This window comes from Scyliorhinus torazame, chromosome 26 (genome assembly GCF_047496885.1).
Source record: "Scyliorhinus torazame isolate Kashiwa2021f chromosome 26, sScyTor2.1, whole genome shotgun sequence".
Classification (NCBI taxonomy): domain Eukaryota; kingdom Metazoa; phylum Chordata; class Chondrichthyes; order Carcharhiniformes; family Scyliorhinidae; genus Scyliorhinus; species Scyliorhinus torazame.
The window spans coordinates 43,710,675-43,724,558 of record NC_092732.1 but is presented as its reverse complement, the minus strand read 5'-3'; the positions used below and the strand labels follow the sequence as shown (position 1 = coordinate 43,724,558).

The window sequence follows — 13,884 nt, the reverse complement described above, 5'->3', positions numbered from 1 at the left end:
TAACTTCACTACTGAGAACAGTTACAACGTTGAAATCAGCAAATGGACATCCATAAGCTTGCAGAGATTCACACCCATCCTGCTGTGATTTCAGCTTCTCCTAAACTAAAATGAAACCAAACCCACCCTGCAGCAAACTGCCTAAAGCGAAAGTAAAAAGCTGATAGACAGCCCAGCTCCACCTACTCTCTGACATCACTGCAGTAATAAACACCCATTTCTTAAAGGTACTCCCACTACAGATATTTATATATACACCCATTTATAAACACCCATTGACATGACAATGGACGCTGAAGTCACGCTCAGTGTTTTCTCCAAGTGGTGTTAATGTGTTTGACGGGGCGGGGATCGAACCCGGGTCCTCGGCGCCGTGAGGCAGCAACGCTGACTAGCCACTGCGCCAACGTGCCGCCTTCGGGTCCCCAGAGTGTTAACCCTCGGTCTCTAGATTAGCAGTCCAGTAACACTGCCGTTGTGCCAGACGGCACGATGTTTCGTCCATCGAGAAACCGAGACTTGGGAGGCGGGAAAACTCCAGGCCTGATCCCTGCATAACGCTTTCTGTTGGCTCGACTCGTGGTCGGGTTGTGATCAAGTTTCTCCTGGGTAAGTGAGAGGGCTTCAAGCCAGAGTCTCCAGTTAGAAATGCGGATACATAAATCTGGCTCAGTTACATTTCCTCACGGGTCAAAGGTTGTGCTGCTGCCGAACCCTTCAACCCTATACAAGCGTGAGTTAGCCTTGAGTAGAGGAGGTGATATGATGGCTGGAAAGAAGAAAAGGAGGCGGCAGCAGGGAGACATTCCTCTTTACCAAAGTCACATGTGCTTTCAGGGAAACTCTTTATCTTCATCTAAGTTGTCTATTTTTGCCTTTTGGGACCTGCTGTTTAAATACAGTAACGGACAACTTCTTTCAAAAGGGACTTCCTGTAACTTGCCAAGTTAGTTGCTAACAGCTCCTGACAAACAAAGCCTTCTGTTTAAAACATTGCCGTCGCTGGGATTCGAATGGGGGAAAGGGTAACTGAAACTCTCCCAGTGGACATTCCCGAGGAGGACGGGAGTTGCTAAGGAACCAGGCAGCGCCTGGATTAGGGAGGGATGGGAGTTCCAGACGTTCTCAGGTCCCAGCCAGTTACACACCAAGGTCGCTGCCTTCGTGTCGGTGGCAGGTTTGTGGCAGGCAGTACATCCCAAGCTGGGCTCGAAATACGCAGCTGCCTCACACTGACTGGCCAAAGAAAGACAGGACGTATGTTTATTCAGCGCCTCTCACAACCTCGGGATATCCTAAGTGCTGAACAGCCACTGAAGTACATTGGAATTATATTCACCCCTGATGTGTAGATAGTAGTTGAACAGGTCAAATTTCACAAAAGCGAGAGGTGAGCTGGCGAGAGTGGACTGGATCAACTATTAGAAGGAAAAACTTACAAATTAGTGGGAGGCATTCGAAGGTGAGGTTCTGCGGGCACAGTGTAGACTCCCCCACAAAGAAAAAGGGTGGTACTGCCAAGTCTAGAGCCCCTGGCTATCCTGTTTGTAGTATTCATAAACGATTTGGAGGAGAATGTAGCCGGTTTGATTAGTAAGTTTGCGGATGACACCAAGGTTGGTGGAGCGGCAGAGAGTGTTGAGGATTGTCAGAGATACAGCAGGACATGGGTAGGTTGGAGACTTGGGCAGAGAAATGGCAAATGGAGTTTAATCCGGACAAATGTGAGGCAATGCATTTTGGTCGGTCTAACATCGAGGGGAAATATACCGTAAATGGTAAAACTCTTCGGGATACAGAAAGTCAGAGAGATCTGGGCGTGCAGGCCCCCAGATCTTTGAAGGTGGCAACACAAGTGGACAAGGTCGTCAAGAAAGCAGACGGAATGCTCGCCTTCATTGGACGGGGCATCGAGTATAAAAACTGGCAAGTCAGGCTGCAGTTGTATAGAACCTCGGTAAGGCCGCACTTGGAATGTTGCGCACAATTCTGGTCGCCACACTAATTGTTGGAATAAAACGTTTCTCCAAATTCCTGTATGGGAGAAAAGACACTTTATTGATGGACTGTTGTCCGCGAAGAATGACTTTTAGACCTCATCCTGGGGTCCCATCACTGGCGGAGAGCAGAATACAGAGGTGGGCACCGACGTACTCTAGAATCCTAGAATCCCTAAAGTGTAGAAGGAGGCCATTCGGCCCATCGAGTCTACACTGACCCTCTGAAAGAGCACCCTCACTAAGCCCACCCCCTCAACTTATCCCTGTTACTCCATTACCCCCACCTAACCTTCGGACACTAAGGGGCAAATTGGCGTGGCCAATCCACCTAACCCGCACATCTTTGGACTGTGGGAGGAAACTAACCCTAACCCTAATTTCATCTGATCTTTTCCAGCCAAGTTCTCCTCCCCATTAATGCCGGACAATTTCCTTTGACCAGCGAGACTCTTGCCCCAGTGTCCACCTCCGTTTTCACCAGCTGACCATCCAATAACGCAGCGGCCCAATATGGACTGGTTGCACCAGCATTAGCGAGTACATTTAATGACAGCTCGTCTTCGGACTGTGCATCGAGTTCCTTCTCACGTCCTTTTGGTACCACAAGGACACTTTTCCCTTGATTCAGCTTGCCTTTGGTTTTATTCGACTCTTGCTCCCTGCAACCTTTGCCTGAAGTTTGTTCCTTTTCCCAACAAATGCGTGCAATGTGGTCCTATTCTGCTGCAATTCCTGCACATGATGTCTTTGCACCAACAATCTGCTGCGAAGTTCCTGGTTTTTGCACGCCCAGAGCAAGAGTGAATCTGTCTTCGCATTCGAGTTTCAGCCGATATCTTGTGAATTCTTGTATTTGAACTCAACTGCTGAGCTTCTTTTGCTGGTAGTTCCATGGATACATCGACGTCCAAAGCGTTCTTTTAAGGTCAGGTTGTTTTCGGTTAACAACTGCTTTTGAATAACTTCTGTCCTTAGGCCGCAGACTAGTCTATCCCGGATGGTATCTTTTAATAATGCATCCCTGAATTTGCAGTGCTCGGCCAGCACGGTAGCATAGTGGATAGCACAATTGCTTCACAGCTCCAGGTCCCCAGGTTCGATTCCTGGCTTGGGTCACTGACTGTGCGGAGTCTGCACGTTCTCCCCGTGTGTGCGTGGGTTTCCTCCGGGCGCTCCGGTTTCCTCCCACAGTCCAAAGATGTGCAGGTTAGGTGGATTGGCCATGATCAATTGCTCTTAATGGCCAAAATTGCCCTTAGTGTTGGGTGGGGTTACTGGGTTATGGGGATAGGGTGGAGGCGTGGGCTTGGGTAGGGTGCTCTTTCCAAGAGCCGGTGCAGACTTGATGGGCCGAATGGCCTCCTTCTGCACTGTAAATTCTATGATAAATTCTATGATAAACTATGATAAACAGTCTTTTCAGTGTAGTTGCAAACTATGCAATTGGTTTCTCCTTTCTCTTGGTTTTGCTTATAAAACCTAAACCTTCCTGTAAGACTAAAGGTTTCGCTGAATAGTGGACCTGCAAAGTTCCCACTATTTGTTTGTATATTTTCGTGCTGCGCTTTTCCCGGCTATACCAGACTCCTCAGCAGGTTAAATGTTTCCCACCGTTTCGCTGAGGAATGTTGGAACAGTTCTATCTACCGCTATCTTGTTAGCTTGAGCACAATCATCGAGTCGCTCAGTATATGAGCTCCACCGCCGTGTGTCCTCATCAAGCGTTTCCACGCCGCCAAAGTCCCCCCGCCATTTTTCTCAATGAAAGGATCTGCGTGCGCAAAATGCGGCGCGGACTTTTAGCACTACCGTGCTACATTTCCCCGCAAAGCAAGGCACAATCCGAGCTCCGTCTGTTTCTCCTTCTGTTCTCCCACACTCCCAGCTCAGGATTAGTTGTTGCCGAGTAATTGACACTCACGGTTACCGAGTTGGTTTCAGGTAGCGAGCTTCTCTTCAAAGTTGTTATCTTCGAATTTTCAGCGTCTTTCGTTTCCCCCCCTCCCCCCCCCCCCTCCGGTGACTGCCGCCGTTGTCTGACGACCCCGCCGTCCGTTTTCGCGTGGCAGCGATTTTCATTCCCGTCTTCTCCTCCGCGTTTTCTTCGAGCGGCTGCAGGCGTTGCCCCGCTCCCTCGTCGCCAGATTTCGCTGCGCGGCCTTGGCAGGGTGGACCTTAGGAGACCGTGGGGGTTCACCCGAAACGCCGAGCTTTATTTGGGAGATGTTAACACCACAGGCTGCGATGTTAGGCTGCTGGTTTGCCCGCACAAACAGCCGATGAGGTCATCTCCCACCGCACCGCGCAAACACCACGAGCGCACAACGCTAACGGGTGATCTAATTGAGGTGGACAAAGTTATGGGGCCCCCAGATAGGGTGGACAGGAACAACTTGTTTCCCCCTAGCTGAGGGGGGTCAGTTACCAGGGGGCACAAATTTAAGGTGATTGGTCGGAGGGTTAGAGGGGACACAGGGAAAGATCCCGTCCGCCAGAGGGTGGTGGGTGTCCAGGATTCACTGCCGAAGGTGGTGCTGGTGGCTGAAGTGCCCGATTCATTCACAAGGTTACTGGATCAGTATCTGAAGAGCTGGAATCTGCGAGGCCACGGATCAGGTGCCGGAGGGCGGGATTAAATTGAGCGGATGGTTCCTTTTTTCCCGTTTTTGCCGGGGACAGACACGGTGGGCGGAATGCCCTGTCCCTGGCACCGTAACTGTTCCGTGGCTCGGAAGCGCGAGAGCCAGTTTGTGCATCCAAACCGCAGCGTGGACTGGCCAGACAATCCTGGAAGGGGTGAAATTTCACCAGGGCACCTGGGAATATTGCCCGTTAATGTTTAGAGGGATGCCTGTAATTCAACTGATAATCGTTTTATCAGAACATTGGTGTGGACAATTCTGTACTGGAATTATTCACACAAATAATCCACCTGTCCTGGGAGTGTTTGATGTGGACAGTGTAGAGGGAGCTTTACTCTGTATCTAACCCCGTGCTGTACCTGTCCTGGGAGTGTTTGATGGGGACAGTGTAGAGGGAGCTTTACTCTGTATCTAACCCCGTGCTGTACCTGTCCTGGGAGTGTTTGATGGGGACAGTGTAGAGGGAGCTTTACTCTGTATCTAACCCCGTGCGGTACCTGTCCTGGGAGTGTTTGATGTGGACAGTGTAGAGGGAGCTTTACTCTGTATCTAACCCCGTGCTGTACCTGTCCTGGGAGTGTTTGATGGGGACAGTGTAGAGGGAACTTTACTCTGTATCTAACCTGTGCTGTACCTATCCTGGGAGTGTTTGATGGAGACAGTGTAGAGAGAGCTTCACTCTGTATCTAACCCCGTGCTGTACCTGTCCTGGGAGTGTTTGATGGGGACAGTGTAGAGGGAGCTTTACTCTGTATCTAACCCCGTGCGGTACCTGTCCTGGGAGTGTTTGATGGGGACAGTGTAGAGGGAGCTTTACTCTGTATCTAACCCCGTGCTGGACCTGTCCTGGGAGTGTTTGATGGGGACAGTGTAGAGGGAGCTTTACTCTGTATCTAACCCCGTGCGGTACCTGTCCTGGGAGAGTTTGATGGGGACAGTGTAGAGGGAGCTTTACTCTGTATCTAACCCCGTGCTGTACCTGTCCTGGGAGTGTTTGATGGGGACAGTGTAGAGGAAGCTTTACTCTGTATCTAACCCCGTGCTGTACCTGTCCTGGGAGTGTTTGATGGGGACAGTGCAGAGGGAGCTTTACTCTGTATCTAACCCTGTGCTGTACCTGACCTGGGAGGGTTTGATGGGGACAGTGTAGAGGGAGCTTTACTCTGTATCTAACCCCGTGCTGTATCTGTCCTGGGAGTGTTTGATGGGGACAGTGTAGAGGGAGCTTTACTCTGTATCTAACCCCGTGCTGTACCTGTCCTGGGAGTGTTTGATGGGGACAGTGTAGAGGGAGCTTTACTCTGTATCTAACCCCGTGCTGTACCTGTCCTGGGAGTGTTTGATGGGGACAGTGTAGAGGGAGCTTTACTCTGTATCTAACCCCGTGCTGTACCTGTCCTGGGAGTGTTTGATGGGGACAGTGCAGAGGGAGCTTTACTCTGTATCTAACCCCGTGCTGTACCTGTCCTGGGAGAGTTTGATGGGGACAGTGTAGAGGGAACTTTACTCTGTATCTAACCTGTGCTGTACCTATCCTGGGAGTGTTTGATGGAGGCAGTGTAGAGGGAGCTTTACTCTGTATCTAACCCCGTGCTGTACCTGTCCTGGGAGTGTTTGATGGGGACAGTGTAGAGAGAGCTTTACTCTGTATCTAACCCCGTGCTGTACCTGTCCTGGGATGTTTGATGGGGACAGTGTAGAGGGAGCTTTACTCTGCATCTAATCCCGTGCTGTACCTGTCCTGGGAGTGTTTGATGGGGACAGTGCAGAGGGAGTTTTACTCTGTATCTAACCCCGTGCTGTACCTGTCCTGGGAATGTTTGATGGGGACAGCGTAGAGGGGGCTTTACTCTGTATCTAACCCCGTGCTGTACCTGTCCTGGGAATGTTTGATGGGGACAGTGTAGAGGGAGCTTTACTCTGTATCTAACACCGTGCTGTATCTGTCCTGGGAGTGTTTGATGGGGACAGTGTAGAGGGAGCTTTACTCTGTATCTAACCTCGTGCTGTACCTGTCCTGGGAGTGTTTGATGGGGGCAGTGTAGAGGGAGCTTTACTCTGAATCTAACCCCGTGCTGTACCTGTCCTGAGTGTGTTTGATGGGGGACAGTGTAGAGGGAACTTTACTCTGTATCTAACCTGTGCTGTACCTATCCTGGGAGTGTTTGATGGAGACAGTGTAGAGGGAGCTTTACTCTGTATCTAACCCCGTGCTGTACCTGTCCTGGGAGTGTTTGATGGGGACAGTGTAGAGAGAGCTTTACTCTGTATCTAACCCCGTGCTGTACCTGTCCTGGGATGTTTGATGGGGACAGTGTAGAGGGAGCTTTACTCTGTATCTAACCCCGTGCTGTACCTGTCCTGGGAGCGTTTGATGGGGACAGTGTAGAGGGAGTTTTACTCTGTATCTAATCCCGTGCTGTACCTGTCCTGGGAGTGTTTGATGGGGACAGTGCAGAGGGAGCTTTACTCTGTATCTAACCCCGTGCTGTACCTGTCCTGGGAATGTTTGATGGGGACAGCGTAGAGGGGGCTTTACTCTGTATCTAACCGCGTGCTCTACCTGCCCTAGGAGTGTTTGATGGGGACAGTGTAGAGGGAGCTTTACTCTGTATCTAACCTCGTGCTGTACCTGTCCTGGGAGTGTTTGATGGGGGCAGTGTAGAGGGAGCTTTACTCTGAATCTAACCCCGTGCTGTACCTGTCCTGAGTGTGTTTGATGGGGGACAGTGTAGAGGGAGCTTTACTCTGTATCTAACCCCGTGCTGTACCTGTCCTGGGAGTGTTTGATGGGGACAGCGTAGAGGGAGCTTTACTCTCTATCTAACCCCATGCTGTACATGTCCTGGGAGTGTTTGATGGGGACAGTGTAGAGGAAGCTTTACTCTGTATCTAACCCCATGCTGTACCTGTCCTGGGAGTGTTTGATGGGGACAGTGTAGAGGGAGCTTTACTCTGTATCTAACCCCGTGCTGTACCTGTCCTGGGAGTGTTTGATGGGGACAGTGTAGAGGGAGCTTTACTCTGTATCTAACCTCGTGCTGTACCTGTCCTGGGAGTGTTTGATGGGGACAGTGTAGAGGGAGCTTTACTCTGTATCTAACCCCGTGCTGTACCTGTCCTGGGAGTGTTTGATGGGGACAGTGTAGAGGGAGCTTTACTCTGTATCTAACCCCGTGCGGTACCTGTCCTGGGAGTGTTTGATGGGGACAGTGTAGAGGGAGCTTTACTCTGTATCTAACCCCGTGCTGGACCTGTCCTGGGAGTGTTTGATGGGGACAGTGTAGAGGGAGCTTTACTCTGTATCTAACCCCGTGCGGTACCTGTCCTGGGAGAGTTTGATGGGGACAGTGTAGAGGGAGCTTTACTCTGTATCTAACCCCGTGCTGTACCTGTCCTGGGAGTGTTTGATGGGGACAGTGTAGAGGAAGCTTTACTCTGTATCTAACCCCGTGCTGTACCTGTCCTGGGAGTGTTTGATGGGGACAGTGCAGAGGGAGCTTTACTCTGTATCTAACCCTGTGCTGTACCTGACCTGGGAGGGTTTGATGGGGACAGTGTAGAGGGAGTTTTACTCTGTATCTAACCCCGTGCTGTATCTGTCCTGGGAGTGTTTGATGGGGACAGTGTAGAGGGAGCTTTACTCTGTATCTAACCCCGTGCTGTACCTGTCCTGGGAGTGTTTGATGGGGACAGTGTAGAGGGAGCTTTACTCTGTATCTAACCCCGTGCTGTACCTGTCCTGGGAGTGTTTGATGGGGACAGTGTAGAGGGAGCTTTACTCTGTATCTAACCCCGTGCTGTACCTGTCCTGGGAGTGTTTGATGGGGACAGTGCAGAGGGAGCTTTACTCTGTATCTAACCCCGTGCTGTACCTGTCCTGGGAGAGTTTGATGGGGACAGTGTAGAGGGAACTTTACTCTGTATCTAACCTGTGCTGTACCTATCCTGGGAGTGTTTGATGCAGACAGTGTAGAGGGAGCTTTACTCTGTATCTAACCCCGTGCTGTACCTGTCCTGGGAGTGTTTGATGGGGACAGTGTAGAGGGAGCTTTACTCTGTATCTAACCCCGTGCTGTACCTGTCCTGGGATGTTTGATGGGGACAGTGTAGAGGGAGCTTTACTCTGCATCTAACCCCGTGCTGTACCTGTCCTGGGAGCGTTTGATGGGGACAGTGTAGAGGGAGTTTTACTCTGTATCTAATCCCGTGCTGTACCTGTCCTGGGAGTGTTTGATGGGGACAGTGCAGAGGGAGTTTTACTCTGTATCTAACCCCGTGCTGTACCTGTCCTGGGAATGTTTGATGGGGACAGCGTAGAGGGGGCTTTACTCTGTATCTAACCCCGTGCTGTACCTGTCCTGGGAATGTTTGATGGGGACAGTGTAGAGGGAGCTTTACTCTGTATCTAACACCGTGCTGTATCTGTCCTGGGAGTGTTTGATGGGGACAGTGTAGAGGGAGCTTTACTCTGTATCTAACCTCGTGCTGTACCTGTCCTGGGAGTGTTTGATGGGGGCAGTGTAGAGGGAGCTTTACTCTGAATCTAACCCCGTGCTGTACCTGTCCTGAGTGTGTTTGATGGGGGACAGTGTAGAGGGAGCTTTACTCTGTATCTAACCCCGTGCTGTACCTGTCCTGGGAGTGTTTGATGGGGACAGCGTAGAGGGAGCGTTACTCTCTATCTAACCCCGTGCTGTACCTGTCCTGGGAGTGTTTAATGGGGACAGCGTAGAGGGAGCTTTACTCTCTATCTAACCCCGTGCTGTACCTGTCCTGGGAGTGTTTGATGGGGACAGTGTAGAGGGAGCTTTACTCTGTATCTAACCCCATGCTGTACCTGTCCTGGGAGTGTTTGATGGGGACAGTGTAGAGGGAGCTTTACTCTGTATCCAACCTCGTGCTGTACCTGTCCTGGGAGTGTTTGATGGGGACAGTGTAGAGGGAGCTTTACTCTGTATCTAACCCCATGCTGTACCTGTCCTGGGAGTGTTTGATGGGGACAGTGTAGAGGGAGATTCACTCTGTATCTAACCCCGTGCTGTACCTGTCCTGGGAGTGTTTGATGGGGACAGTGTAGAGGGAGCTTTACTCTGTATCTAACCCTGTGCTGTACCTGTCCTGGGAGTGTTTGATGGGGACAGTGTAGAGGGAGCTTTACGCTGTATCTAACCCCGTGCTGTACCTGTCCTGGGAGTGTTTGATGGGGACAGTGTAGAGGGAGCTTTACTCTGTATCTAACCCCGTGCTGTACCTGTCCTGGGAGTGTTTGATGGGGACAGTGTAGAGGGAGCTTTACTCTGTATCTAACCCTGTGCTGTACCTGTCCTGGGAGTGTTTGATGGGGACAGTGTAGAGGGAGCTTTACTCTGTATCTAACCCCGTGCTGTACCTGTCCTGGGAGTGTTTGATAGGTACAGTGTAGAGGGAGCTTTACTCTGTATCTAACCTCGTGCTGTACCTGTCCTGGGAGTGTTTGATGGGGACAGTGTAGAGGGAGATTCACTCTGTATCTAACCCCGTGCTGTACCTGTCCTGGGAGTGTTTGATGGGGACAGTGTAGAGGGAGCTTTACTCTGTATCTAACCCCGTGCTGTACCTGTCCTGCGAGTGTTTGATGGGGACAGTGTAGAGGGAGATTCACTCTGTATCTATCCCCGTGCTGTACCTGTCCTGGGTGTGTTTGATGGGGACAGTGTAGAGGGAGCTTTACTCTGTATCTAACCCTGTGCTGTACCTGTCCTGGGAGTGTTTGATGGGGACAGTGTAGAGGGAGCTTTACTCTGTATCTAACCCCGTGCTGTACCTGTCCTGGGAGTGTTTGATGGGGACAGTGTAGAGGGAGCTTTACTCTGTATCTCACTCCGTGCTGTACCTGTCCTGGGAGTGTTTGATGGGGACAGTGTAGAGGGAGCTTTACTCTGTATCTAACCCCGTGCTGTACCTGTCCTGGGAGTGTTTGATGGGGACAGTGTAGAGGGAGCTTTACTCTGTATCTAACCCCGTGCTGTACCTGTCCTGGGAGTGTTTGATGGGGACAGTGTAGAGGGAGCTTTACTCTGTATCTAACCCCGTGCTGTACCTGTCCTGGGAGTGTTTGATGGGGACAGTGTAGAGGAGCTTTACTCTGTATCTAACCCCGTGCTGTACCTGTCCTGGGAGTGTTTGATGGGGACAGTGTACAGGGAGCTTTACTCTGTATCTAACCCCGTGCTGTACCTGTCCTGGGAGTGTTTGATGGGGACAGTGTACAGGGAGCTTTACTCTGTATCTAACCCGTGCTGTACCTGTCCTGGGAGTGTTTGATGGGGACAGTGTAGAGGGAGCTTTACTCTGTATCTAACCCCGTGCTGTACCTGTCCTGGGAGTGTTTGATGGCGACAGTGTAGAGGGAGCTTTACTCTGTATCTAACCCCGTGCTGTACCTGTCCTGGGAGTGTTTGATGGGGACAGTGTAGAGGGAGCTTTACTCTGTATCTAACCCCGTGCTGTACCTGTCCTGGGAGTGTTTGATGGAGACAGTGTAGAGGGAGCTTTACTCTGTATCTAACCCCGTGCTGTACCTGTCCTGGGAGTGTTTGAGAAAACTATGGAACTCCAGTGTCTGACCTCGGAGTTTTTGCTGGGTAATGCAGGGAGATTTATTCAGCATCTAACTAACTGTCTGCTTGAATAGGTTTCAGTGACTCCTTCAACATCAATGTGAAGGAAGCCCGAATCTTCAAAGGGCCCCGGAAAAGCCAGTTTGGATATAAGGTTCTACAACATGAAGCGGATGGTCAGAAATGGTAAGTTTACAAATCCAGTTGTCTCTAACACAACCTTTCAGGACCTCTTTATATTTGTGATATCGTCTCCCTCATGTCCCTGAAATCAAATGGGGACTTTACAACTTCTGCCCGTTCAGTGCTGAACCTGGTGATTGTCATAATAGCCACTCATGTATATAATGAGATGCAGACAGGCAGTGATTGACACACAGGGTAACCAATGAACACACACGACACGACACATAACAACCAATCACCAGACAGGACACCACCACTATAACGCACACAGGGCATTAAGACTCTCCCTCTCTCTACCGGACACAGCGACTGAGATAGTGAGAGTGCACAAGTCAGTGAGCACTATCTCCATGCGGTCGAGAGTTAGTCTGGACAAGCCAATAGGAGGTTATCAGTTAGAATGATAGAGTGTCAACTCACAGCAGACTATGTACAGCAATCAGGAAGTTCAATAAAACAGTGTTGGACCATCTCCTGTTTCTAGTTTCACTGCACCCACTTGCAGTCAACGTTGAACCAACTTACTCAACACATCCGTGATGTCAGTTGGGACAGGGAAAACTGCTCCTGTGTATCGCGATTCGGGCGAAACAAATTATCCAGGGTTCCGACTGACTTGGAGTCCATTGCCCCTCCGCCCCCCTCTCCCCCTCCCTCCCCCTCCCGCCCCGCTGGCCGCCTGTGGCTGTGGGCAGGGCATGGGCAGGACGTGGCGACTCTCCCTGGCCAAATTCGGCTGCTCCTGGCTTTGCGACGCAGGTACGTTGCAGTAAATACTGACCCTCAATTCACTCGCGAGATTTCAGTACGGCTCTGGCCGTGAGCCAGGAAGCAGGCTACTTCCCGCCTTATCCCTGCGTGCGTCTGAAAACCAGGACTGCTCAGTTACAGCTGTCCGCACCTGTCCCCCCTTCACTCACACCGGTTCACTCAACGCAAGCTTTGAAAAGTATCAGTGAGCTGGAGGCAAGGTTAGATTTGAAATCAGTAAAGTTATCGTACCGAAGGTAGAGTATTTCAGATAGTTACCATGGGAAAGGGGGAAAGCCTCAGTTTAAAACATTTTAAAAGGAGATCATAGTATCTCGACAGTGCAGAAGGAGGCCATTCAGCCCATCGAGCCTGCGCCCCAGAAAGAGAACCCCACTTAGGCCCAACCATGTTTCCCTATTCCTGTGACCCCCCCCCACCTAACCTTTGGACACTATGGGCAATTTATCACGGTCAATCCACCTAACCTGCACCTCTTTGGACTGTGGGAGGAAACCGGAGCACCCGGAGGAAACCCACGCACACACGGGGAGGATGTGCAGACTCCGCACAGACAGTGACCCAGCGGGGAATCTAACCTGGGACCCTGGGGTTGCGAAGAAACTGTGCTAACCACTGTGCTACCGTGCTACAAAAACATACAATGAAATAGTGGAATTTTTACAGTAATAATCTTTATTGTCACAGGTAGGCTTACATTAACTCTGCAATGGAGTTACTGTGAAAATCCCCTAGTTGCCACATTCCGGCGCCTGTTCGGGTACACTGAGGGAGAATTCAGAATGTTCAATCCACCTAACCTGCACATCTTTGGACTGTGGGAGGAAACCGGAGCGCCCGGAGGAAACCCACGCAGACACGGGGAGAACGTGCAGACTCCGCACAGGCAGTGACCCAGCGGGGAATCTAACCTGGGACCCTGGCGCTGTGAAGCAACAGTGCTAACCACTGTGCTACTGATAGCTATGACCATACCACAGGAGGGGGATATGTTTACCCACTGCATCATCTAGGGAGGGGACAGGAGTGTGAATTGTAGATTGAAATGTGAAGTTGACTGCCTGCGTACAATGTTATTTGTATAAATTAACACAGTGCCTCCTGCCAACGCGGGATTGGCTGCGAACTCCGGTCTCGCTTGCACATCTCCAAGCAAACGTGTAGCAGACCTGAAGCCGAACCGTGTTGACAATGGGATAGAATGCACAAACTTAAATTGCCACTCGGAATTTGATGAAACACGATCCACATGTTTTATTATTACCATCGAATTAAAAACGCCCTGAAGGGGGCCAGCCAATTACCCCAACCCGTTGTTACTCCGTTTCCCGAATCTTCAGAAGCAGGAACGTGAAGCTGTGCTTTGTTGCATCTGGAAGGGTGTCTGACGTCTGCAGCCCCTGCCCACACGCTCGCAGGTCTGAAACAGGGATAAAGCTATTGTAAGTGCCCCAGGTAAAATGGGTATTTTCTGCTCAACCAAATAGCCCTTTCTGGTTCAAAAATCCTTTAAACAAAAACGATAAACTAAATGGGGAGTGAGGAGGGTAAGTATGAATCTGAGGATGGGGGAATGGTTAGAATTCCGACCTCCATCACTCGCACTGACGTCATGGAGCGAGTCGGTACAACTGGAAAGTTTACTGGGTTGGCAGACATTCAGGCACAAATTAAGGGAGTGTG

General features: G+C 50.7%; 1 protein-coding gene across 1 annotated transcript in view; it reads left to right on the top strand.

The window, feature by feature from the left end:
• The window catches only part of itga10 (integrin, alpha 10), a 217,026-nt gene that overhangs the window by 39,415 nt on the left and 163,727 nt on the right, over positions 1-13,884 (top strand). Inside the window, 1 exon segment of the mRNA XM_072490684.1 lies at positions 11,319-11,430. Within this exon segment, the coding sequence (XP_072346785.1) occupies positions 11,319-11,430 (112 nt within the window).